Source organism: Berghia stephanieae, chromosome 6 (assembly GCF_034508935.2).
Source record: "Berghia stephanieae isolate SIO BIC M18660-M18661 chromosome 6, UCSD_Bste_1.3, whole genome shotgun sequence".
NCBI lineage: Eukaryota > Metazoa > Mollusca > Gastropoda > Nudibranchia > Aeolidiidae > Berghia > Berghia stephanieae.
Window position 1 is genome coordinate 67,043,791 of NC_088365.1, and position 10,650 is coordinate 67,054,440.

The window sequence follows — 10,650 nt, forward strand, 5'->3', positions numbered from 1 at the left end:
GTTTCTCAAATGGTCCACCAGAAGCTAAACAAATACATTTATTTTATGACAATATTAATGGACATTATTTTTAAAAACCTGTATGACAAATACATTTTTATGACTATATTAATTACAATTATAACAAACTGTCATATGATAAATTATACATTTCTATGACCATATTAATTGACACGATAACAAACCCTCGTATGATTATGTTTCACCTGCAGATCAAAGACCTCCAAAACGATCACATTGTCCGATTCATAGGAGCGTGTGTGGACCCACCTCATCAATGCATCATCACGGAGTACTGTCCCAAGGGTAGCTTGCAGGTTGGTCATATAGCGGCTATCCATTAAAAATGATCTATATAGGGAACTCAGAGCTTTTTTCTTAATTTTAGTGTTAGTGATTAGTTCTTATAAAAACTTGTATCAATTAAACTATAAACGGTGAAAGTGCCACTCAGTTTTGTGTGCTGATATGGGGTATAATAATAATGTTTCCATTTGATGATGCTGAGTTGACTTTGAAATATTGTAGTCGCCGTAAAAAACTTAAAATAACCCCGACCTACCACCCCCCCCCCTCCCCACCTCTCTCAAATTAAAACAACAAAAATAAAATAAAAACAAACCAAAACACAAGCAGATATAACAAAAACCAATTCATCACCACCCAATGTTCCAGTCGCTTCCATTTCTTGTCATTCCAGGATGTTCTAGAGAATGAAGAGATCAAATTGGACTGGATGTTCCGCTATTCCATTATGCAAGACATCGTCAGGGTAAGATGGATGCTCATAATGACAATAATAATAAATAATAATAATAATAATAATAATAATAATAATAATAATAATAAAATAATAATAATAATAATAATAATAATAATAATAATAAATAATAATTAATAATATAATAATAATAATAATAATAATAATAATAATAATAATAATAATAATAATAATAATAATAATAATAATAATAAACACTTATTATAGCGCTTTGCCACACTAAACAGGCACCAAGTGATTTACATTGTCATCAATATTCTTCAACAGTCGTAACGTCACTTCCCTCGTAATGACGCATGGTAACTTAGTAACACTGGCTCTAAACTATCGGAACAATGGCGGACGCTCGTATGAAATATTACCCCGGCGAGCATAAAAGCGTATCCAGAGGAAAAAATCCCATAAATTTGATCATGTTTTGACTTTTACACATTCTGATCACAAGACATATGAAAAGTTCTAGCCAGCATGAAGAATAAAAAGTAATGATTTTATTTGTTTAGAACTAAGATGGCCGCCGTTGTCGGGCGACGTGACATCAGACTACTGAATCCAATTGAAATATACAAATACACAAACAAGCAGATCATTAAATGATTACACTTGAAACAAGTGGGTTTTGTTGAGTTGTTTTTACAAATTGGAGGGATGAGAATGACCTAAGGGATGCTGGGGTGGTAGGGAATTCCAACATTGAGGGGTGGCAAATTGAAACGATTGAGTGCCAGCCTTACGAAGTAACTTTGGCCTCACCAATTTGAGCTTGTCATCATTCGATCTCAAGGTTCTTGTTGGAGTATCATATGTTCTATCCACATATTATTATATAATTACTAGATACACTGGAAACAAAACACGATTTCATGTCATTATTGAAATGTAAATAGATATGTACTGTCATACTCTGGAAAATCCATATTTTAAAATTTGGCCAGAAAACTAGTCCTAGATCGATTTAAAAACCTTCATCTTGTCAAACAACTCTCAAACCTGAGACTTCGCGAAGTCTTCCTTACTTAAGTCCCGGTTTTGAGAGTATTTTTGCCAAGATGAGGGTCATTTAAATCGATCGATATTTGAAGGACGAGTTTTCTGGCCACATTTTAAAAATATGAGTTTTTACAGAGTACGGCAGTGTAGTTGCTGTTTTTCTCTCGCATTGTTTTCTCTGTCGATTGTCAGTGTTACAGATTACTTTTAATCCATTTGACCAATCACAATGATAGATGATATATTGACTCTTCCTCTTCTTCTTCTTCTTCTTCTTCTTCTCTTCTTCTTCTTCTTCTTCTTCTTCTTCTTCTTCTTCTTCTTCTTCTTCTTCTTCTTTCTTCTTCTTCTTCTTCTTCTTCTTCTTCTTCTTCTTCTTCTTCTTCTTCTTCTTCTTCTTCTTCTTCTTCTTCTTCTTCTTCTTCTTCTTCTTCTTCTTCTTCTTCTTCTTCTTCTTCTTCTTCTTCTTCTTCGACTTCTTCTTCTTCTTCTATTAAACAATAAAGCATTGTAACATTGCTTAATGTAAAACTAACGCCCAATGTGTAAAATCAACTGTAATATAATCAGTAATGCTAAATCAAAAGTCCCTTGAGCGCGTTATACATGGAATACCAGCAGCGGTATCGATAAAATCAAAGCAGGGAAAATTGGCGAAGACAGGGCGTTTCGGGTGTAAAAATAGCATGCATATTCATCCATGATTTAATTCTATTTTTATCCGTTATATCCCCACCACGGCCAGACTAATGGAATTATCGCCATGATCAAAAACATTCATAAAAAGACATACTCTGGAACAGAAACGCGTTTTTAAAGAAAATTTGGCCAGAAACTTTAAACATCCATCGATTAAAATAACCCACAACTTGTCAAAAACTCGCACACATGGGGCTTCTTTGAAGTTTCAAGTATGGGAGTTTTGACAAGAAGATGGAGATCTAAAATGATGGATATTTGAAGGACGAGTTAATCAACCAAAATTTTGTTAAAAAGTGTTTTTGTCTATTCCGAGTCCGACAAAGAGGACAATGAAAGCAGTCCCAAAAACGAACAATGAAAACACACAACATTCGCCACAACGGACGCATTTTGATTAGACATCCTATTTCATTATGCCAGAAAATGTATACCATAGATATCGATGGTCGGAGAGGATCAAACCTCTGAAGTTCCGATGTTCACAATCGGCGGATCAAACCTCTGAAGTCCCGATGTTCACAATCGGCGGATCAAACCTCTGAAGTCCCGATTTTCACGATCGGCGGATCAAAACTCTGAATTTTACATAAAATCTTTGCTCACCATGTTTTATTAAATGATGACATCAGAGGTCTGATCAAGCCAAAGTTCAATAACACATGGTTCGCAAAGCTCGTATGTAGACTTCGGAGGTTTGATCCGCCGATCGTGAAAATCGGGACTTCAGAGGTTTGACCTCCGACCATCGACTTGTGACTCACAGACTCACAGCGGTATTATGACGAGATGATCGTGCTTCTATGTGGTCTAGTGGTCAGACACTCACTTTCGAATCGCAAGGTCCCGGTTTCGAGCCTCGCTCGGTGCATTGTTGAATCCTTGAAAAAGGCTCTTTCCTCACACCCTCTCACCGTACTTAGTTGTAAAATGAGTACCTGGCCTTAAAAAGCTTTGTCTCTGTCGAAAATAAATGTGTTTTATGGGTGTGCGGTATTGAAATGGTGACCGGTTGATATAGAAAATCGTACGAGTTGGACAAGATGTTGTCGCGTGTCAAACGTGAAATCATCACGAGATCTCACGAGACAATCCAATTATTCTCGCGTGGATTGGACATGATATTGGATGCAATCAGATCTGTAAATCTTATTAAATCTGTTTGTAAATCTTTTTTTTTTCTTTTGATGGTTTGTCACTGACGGGTACTTATTTACAGGTCTGATAACCCAATCTATAAAAACGGGCTCATTGTTTTCATGGTTTGTTAATACTCTCCAACCATCGTATGTTATTTTCCACGATAGCATTGTAAATAAACTGATACAAAACTGCGTGTGTCTGTGAATCGTACAAATCGTTTTTGAAAAAGAACAAAAACACAAAATACGGAACGTTTTGGGCACAAACCCCTTCTTCAGCAAAAACAAAAACCCAATAAAAACATAAAATCATCACTTGAAATCCAGACAGACGACAAGAGAAATTCTCTGGATTTTTAAGTGATGCATTTATGTTTAAATTATTTTTTTTATTGGCTGAAAAGGGGTGTGAGCCCGAAACGTTCCGTATTTGTTATTTATTCTTCTCCTTTTTATTGGAAGCTGTTATTTTCATTTTTTTGTCCATAACTCTAAACATTGTAAAATTCAGCCTATTGAAATACGTTAGGGTACCAGACACGCTTAGATATATACACGTTGTTGTGTTGCCATTTGCCAGTGTGTTGTTTGTGGATGGCGTGAGAAAACAACAAAAACATTGGATTGTATGTAACGTTGTAGATCCAAAATCTGAGTAGCTGACTTTCATCAAAACGTCCCAAGTCACATCCTAATAGAAAATGAGTTAACCATTTCAAGATACCTTTTGGACTCTATAGAATAAAAACAAATTAACAAATTTAGCTTTATATAGCGCAATATCCACTAAATGTGCTCAAAGCGCTTTACAAGGGGTCCCTGGTCAACAGCAACATTTAACATGTAGGACGGAACATGCCGCCTGTTAGGCGTTATTACATTCTTTTTTCACCAGAGGACATTTTGGAGTTTCAAAACACTCAAGGTATTGTTCTATGAGGCACACAAACAAGACACGTATTTCCTCTCTTTAAGTCAATAAATAAAGGACACAAAATTGCGATTTTCTTTGAATGATGAAAATAGGACTTAGTACGTTTTGGAAGTCAGCTATCCACTCATCTTGTGTTTGTTAAAATGTGAATCATAAATCTGATATTTCCTCTTTCATATTGAATTAATGTTGTGATGTGTGATTTAATAGCCCATATTCAATATAATGTGTATTTATGAATATCATTCAGATTGTGACGATAAATATCAGCTTCATTGTTATGATCAGTTTCATTATCACTATCATTATTACTGTCATTACCTTCATCTCATCCGTCTTCTCCCATCCCCTCTCTCGCTCCTCCTCCCTAACCCTCTCTCCTCATCTCCCATCCTCTCTCACATCCTTCTCCCCTCCTCCTCCTCCTCCTCATCATCATCATCATCATCACCATCATCATCATCATCATCATCATCATCATCATCACCATCCTCATGAACAATCGTCACAGTTGTCGTCACCATCACATTACCATAACCCAACAAAACCATTGTTCTGCCGTAATCTGTAAAAAAAACATACTTCAAAATTCGGTCCGGGTTTTTATAAAGAGTTTTTGCCAAGATGAGGGTCATTAAAGTCGATCATTATTTGAAGGACGAGTTTTCTGTCCAAATTTTATAATATTATGGGGTTCTTCCAGATTACGGCAGAGTCGGTAAAAAAAAATATTGAGCTTTATATAGCGCAATATCCACTAAATGTGCTCAAAGCGCTTTACATGGAGTCCCTGGTCAACAGCAACATTTAACATGTAAGTCGGGACATGACGCCTGTTAGGCGATATTACAATTTTTCGGACAAAAACAACGCTGTTTACGACCAGGTACTCATTTTACACCTGAATACGGTGAGAGAATGTGAGTAAAGAGGCTTTTCCAAGGACTCAACTATGCGCCGAGCTCGAGGCTTCCCTAACAACCCTTTGATTCTCCCTCCCCACCCAACCTCACGTCCACTCCTTCATCCATCCACCCACCCACCAGGGCATGGCCTACCTCCAGAGCAGTGAATCAAAACCCACGGTAACCTCAAGTCACCAACTGTGTGTAGACAGTCGTTTGTGGTCAATGACGGACTTTGGACTTCACAACCTCAGAGGACGATTCGACGAGAATCATTTGCATTCCAACGTGAGACCCTTTTAGCTTTGATTTGTTGTTATCATCATCATCATCATCATCATCATCATCATCATCATCATCATATTCATCACCATCATCATCGTCGTCGTCCTAGTCGTCGTCCTCATCATCATCATCATCATCATCTTATTAGTATTATTAACTATAGCAATAACAATATCGACTGTAACTGCAGATGCAGTTATAACTTTGACACCAATAAAAAAATACAACCACAACAACATCAGAGAATGCAGTCATCTTTTTCATATATTTCTTTGTTGTATCTTTTTCTAATGTGTTGGGAAAAAATGGAAAGAATATAACTTCTCAGTCTCAAAATTATTGATGGCCTCCAATGCCCGAAATCTCATGGAGTCGATTGAATCAAATAGCAATTTCTGTATAATTAATATTCTGTAACACCACGATAAAATTGCTTGCAGCCTCTTGGATAGAACGATCAACTACCATATACTGATTTTTTTTAGGGGGGGGGGGAATTATATTTCTCTTTTTGCTTTGTCTAACACTGAGGGAAAAGGGGGGGGGGGCGAAGTGGTCCAGTGGTTAAGACATTAACAGTGTGACTCTAAAGGTCCCTAGTTTTTTCAGGCACTTACGTTTTTGTTTCATTGGGCAAGATTATTAACCCCCCGATTTGTTCACTTGGACAACATGGCGGGTGATTCCTGTTGACATCAGACATCTTGTTTGATGCGTTATCTATGTTCCTTCATGGAACGACTAGGCCACGGTATCTCGTGGTGCCGATGGGGAAACTGCTGTTTCTATCCTGCTATGTTTCATACAGACTTTTTCAGATGTTACACATTGATTGTTTTGAACAGGTAAATTGTGGACAGCCCCCGAGTTGCTTCGAATGACAAACCGGCCAGATGAGGGAACACAGAAAGGAGATGTGTACAGCTTTGCTGTTATCTGTCAGGAGATTGTCTATAGGAAAGGTGTGTTCTATCTTGGAAACCTGGAACCCAGTCCACAAGGTATGTATGCTGGCAGTTGGCTTGGATTTTGTCGTCGTCATCGTCGTCGTCGTCATCGTCATCATCATCATCATCATCATGATCATCATTATCATCATCATTATCATTATTATTATTATTATTATTAGTAGTAGTAGTAGTAGTAGTAGTAGTAGTAGTAGTATGTAGTAGTAGTTAGTAGTAGTAGTAGTATAGTATTATATTAGTATTATTATTATTATATTATTATTATTATTATATTATTATTATTATTATTATTATTATTATTATTATTATTTTATTATTATTATTATTATTATTATTTATTATGTAGTTGTAGTTAGTAGTAGTAGTTAGTTTTAGTAGTTTAGTATATTATTTTATTATTATATATTAGTTATATTAGTATTATTATTATTATTATATTATTATTATTATTATTATTATTATTATATTATTATTATTATTATTATTATTATTATTATTATTATTATTTATTATTATTATTATATTAGTATAGTAGTTAGTAGTTAGTAGTAGTAGTAGTAGTAGTATAGTAGTAGTAGTAGTAGTAGTAGTAGTAGTAGTAGTAGTAGTAGTAGTAGTAGTAGTAGTAGTAGTAGTAGTAGTAGTAGTAGTAGTAGTGTAGTAGTAGTGTAGTAGTGTAGTAGTAGTAGTAGTAGTAGTAGTAGTAGTAGTAGTAGTAGTAGTAGTAGTAGTAGTAGTAGTAGTAGTAGTAGTAGTAGTAGTAGTAGTAGTAGTAGTAGTGGTGGTGCAATCGTCATCACCATCATCATCATCAACATTATCATCATCATCATCACCATCATCATCATCATCATCATCATCATCATCATCATCATCATCATCATCATCACCAACATCATTTTGGGACCATAATTCCATATAATACAGTACCAGACGCCTGATAAGCATCCTTTTTGTTCTAACACTCTTACAATACCCGTCACTGCCTATAACCAAGGACAAAGTGATAATAATCTGTTAGAAGCTCTGGACTCTTAAAAAAACATTGTACAAAAAAAAAACTTGAAAAAAGAACGAAATACCAAACACGGAACTTTTCGGTCTCAAAACCTTTCTTCAGCCAATAACAAAAACAATAAATTGAAAATAAATTGAGCTTTTGATACAGCGCAATATCTACTAAACGTCCTCAAAACGCATTACAAGGGGTCCCTGGCCAACAGCAACACTTAATATGTAGGACCAAACACGATGCCTGTTGGACGATATTACAATCTTTTCCGGACAGAGACAACGCTATTAACGGCCAGATACTCATTTTACACCTTGGTAGGGCGAGAGAATCTGAATAAAGAGCCTTCTCCAAGGACTCAACTGTGCGCCGAGCGAGGCTCGAACCCAGGACCTTCCGATCCGAAAGCGAGTACACCACTTGAGATTCTGACAAACGACAGAGAAGTATCTGACACGATCTGTTCGCAGAGACGGACGAAATGGAAGGGAAATGTTCAGACCTTTTGCGCCTAGGCAGTGATGGCTATTTTAAGAGTATTAGAACAAAAATGACGCTTCTCAGGCGTCTGTACTGTATGATATTGAATTATGGTTCCAAATGTCCTGCAGGGGCAATAAATGAAGCACTGTGAAGCGCGTGGAGCATGGGGGTACGAAATGGAAGGGAAATGTCCCGGCCTTTTGTGCCTACAGGTGCTGACAAATTTAGATCTTTCTCCCGACTTGTGCCATATTCAGGGTATATCCCCGGAACTTCACACCCACCCGACACCAAAATATAATTTTTTACTCAGTCATAGAAGCAATACTGCCGGGTTTTTTTTTATTAAAGAACACAGTATCTGCTATTTGATTAACATTGCATATACTGTGGGGTTTTTTTTTTTCAAAACAACGGTAGAATAAGTTCATATATATATATATATATATATATTATATATATATATATATATATATATATATATATATATATATATATTATATATATATATATATATATATATATTTGTTCTGTTAAACGACAACGTGTCGATTTTGTGATGAACAAAAGAAGTGAGAATCATAAAAAATGTTGACTTTATCGTAAGGAACGTGACGATTTTCCTATGGTTGGTATGGAGAGGGTTAAGGTAGGCGTCAATACGGAAGACAAGTCGTGACGTCATACCCTCTTCTCTTTTGGTCCCAAAATCCTTGGGAGTGTATATGTAACCAGTCCCCTCGGAGTACTAACAATGAATAGTTACAAAATAATAATAATAATTAATGGCATTTATATCGCGCTTTACCCAGTTTTCACAGGCTCTAAGCGCTTTACAGTGATATAAAACAAAACATATTACAGTGAGACAAATGTGAAGGAAACGTTATACGAATTCAATTTAACAACAACAAAATATGAAAATAATATTGCAACATTATGACTTAAAAAGATAAAACTTTAAGCGAGATTTGAACGTTGTCAACGAATCCGAGCATCTCACGTGTGATGGGAGAGAGTTCCAAAAATGGGGGGCCGAAAATTGAAAAGACTGTTCACCTATTTTACGCAATGGCTTAGGTTTGACAAGGATTGATTGGTCATTGCTTGACATCAAGTTTCCATTGGGGACATATATGTTTAGAGGTCTTTAATATAGGAGGGACTGTTCGTGCTCAGGGATTTGTAGACATAAAGGTGGCAGAACTATTTCAGTAGCAGGATCTATAGGCAGATTCTTAGAATTACGGGGCGTAAAAGAACGAGGATGGATGGTCGTTAAAGACGACCAGTATTTGTTTAGATTAGAAAATAAGATTGCCATCACTCTGAAACTAGAATATAATTTATACAAAGTATGTACCCAGTCTCCGTAGAGTGAGTGGGTTTACGCTTCCATTGAAATAAGAACCAGTTTTTAGATGTTACACTTTACTTCCCTATTACCAAATCACGGGGAGAGAGGAGGAGGGGCGGGGGTTGTTGAAATGTTACATGATTGATTTTAACATCTGAATGGTTTGTCTGGTTGGTTGGTTTGAATGGTTTGTCTGGTTGGTTAGTTTGAATGGTTTGTCTGGTTTGTTGGTTTGAATGGTTTGTCTGGTTGGTTGGTTTGAATGGTTTGTCTGGTTGGTTGGTTTGAATGGTTTGTCTGGTTGGTTGGTTTGAATGGTTTGTCTGGTTGGTTGGTTTGAATGGTTTGTCTGGTTGGTTGGTTTGAATGGTTTATCATTATTACTATCATTGTTTGCCTTGCTTTATTATTGATTTTACTTACTTGATTTGTTGATGAAAATATTATATTCTTGTATGAGTTATATTGGCAATTGCCTAAAAATAAACGTTTGAATCTTGAATCTTGTCTTCCCAGAAATCATCGACAAAGTAAAGAAAGGGATGAAGCCTCTATTCAGACCCATGCTTGAGGATTTCGACTGTCCAAGCGATGAGCTGGCGGCGGTCATCAGAAAGTGCTGGCACGAAGACCCTGTGGATAGACCAGACTTCCAGACCCTCAAATCAACCATCAGAAAATTGAATAGGTGAGAGTGAGAGTAAATCTTGTAAAACAAATTCCAATGTCCCTAATCTGTAAACTCATAATAAGGTCATTAGTTACTGAAGACACTGAGTCAAATAGCATCTTGAACTAGATGCATAACACGGATTCTGTAAACAGCGTTCATACGAAACTCAATTCATATCATTATCTCTAGACCTCATCAGAATTAGATAAAGGTTGACAAACTGATACAACCTTTTTCGACTTTGCTACTTCAGAAACTTTACAACGTAAATACTAGACAAAAACATCCCGATGGATTACCGTTTTTTACATGCAAGAACACAACAAGTCGTTGTAAACGATGAAACGTCTGACATAGGCAATGTTGCATCGGGAGTACCTCAAGGGTCAGTAAATGGCCCGAAATTGTTTTCTAATCTTAT

General features: G+C 36.3%; 1 protein-coding gene across 1 annotated transcript in view; it reads left to right on the plus strand.

Moving 5' to 3' along the window:
* The first annotated feature begins 4,467 nt into the window (after positions 1-4,467).
* LOC144975923 (atrial natriuretic peptide receptor 2-like) overlaps positions 4,468-10,650 on the plus strand; it is an 8,768-nt gene continuing 2,585 nt past the window's right edge. The window contains exons 1-3 of the mRNA XM_078920111.1: positions 4,468-4,537; positions 6,582-6,737; positions 10,073-10,244. Coding sequence (XP_078776237.1) covers positions 4,468-4,537; positions 6,582-6,737; positions 10,073-10,244 — 398 coding nt within the window. The remainder of the gene's footprint in view (positions 4,538-6,581; positions 6,738-10,072; positions 10,245-10,650) is intronic.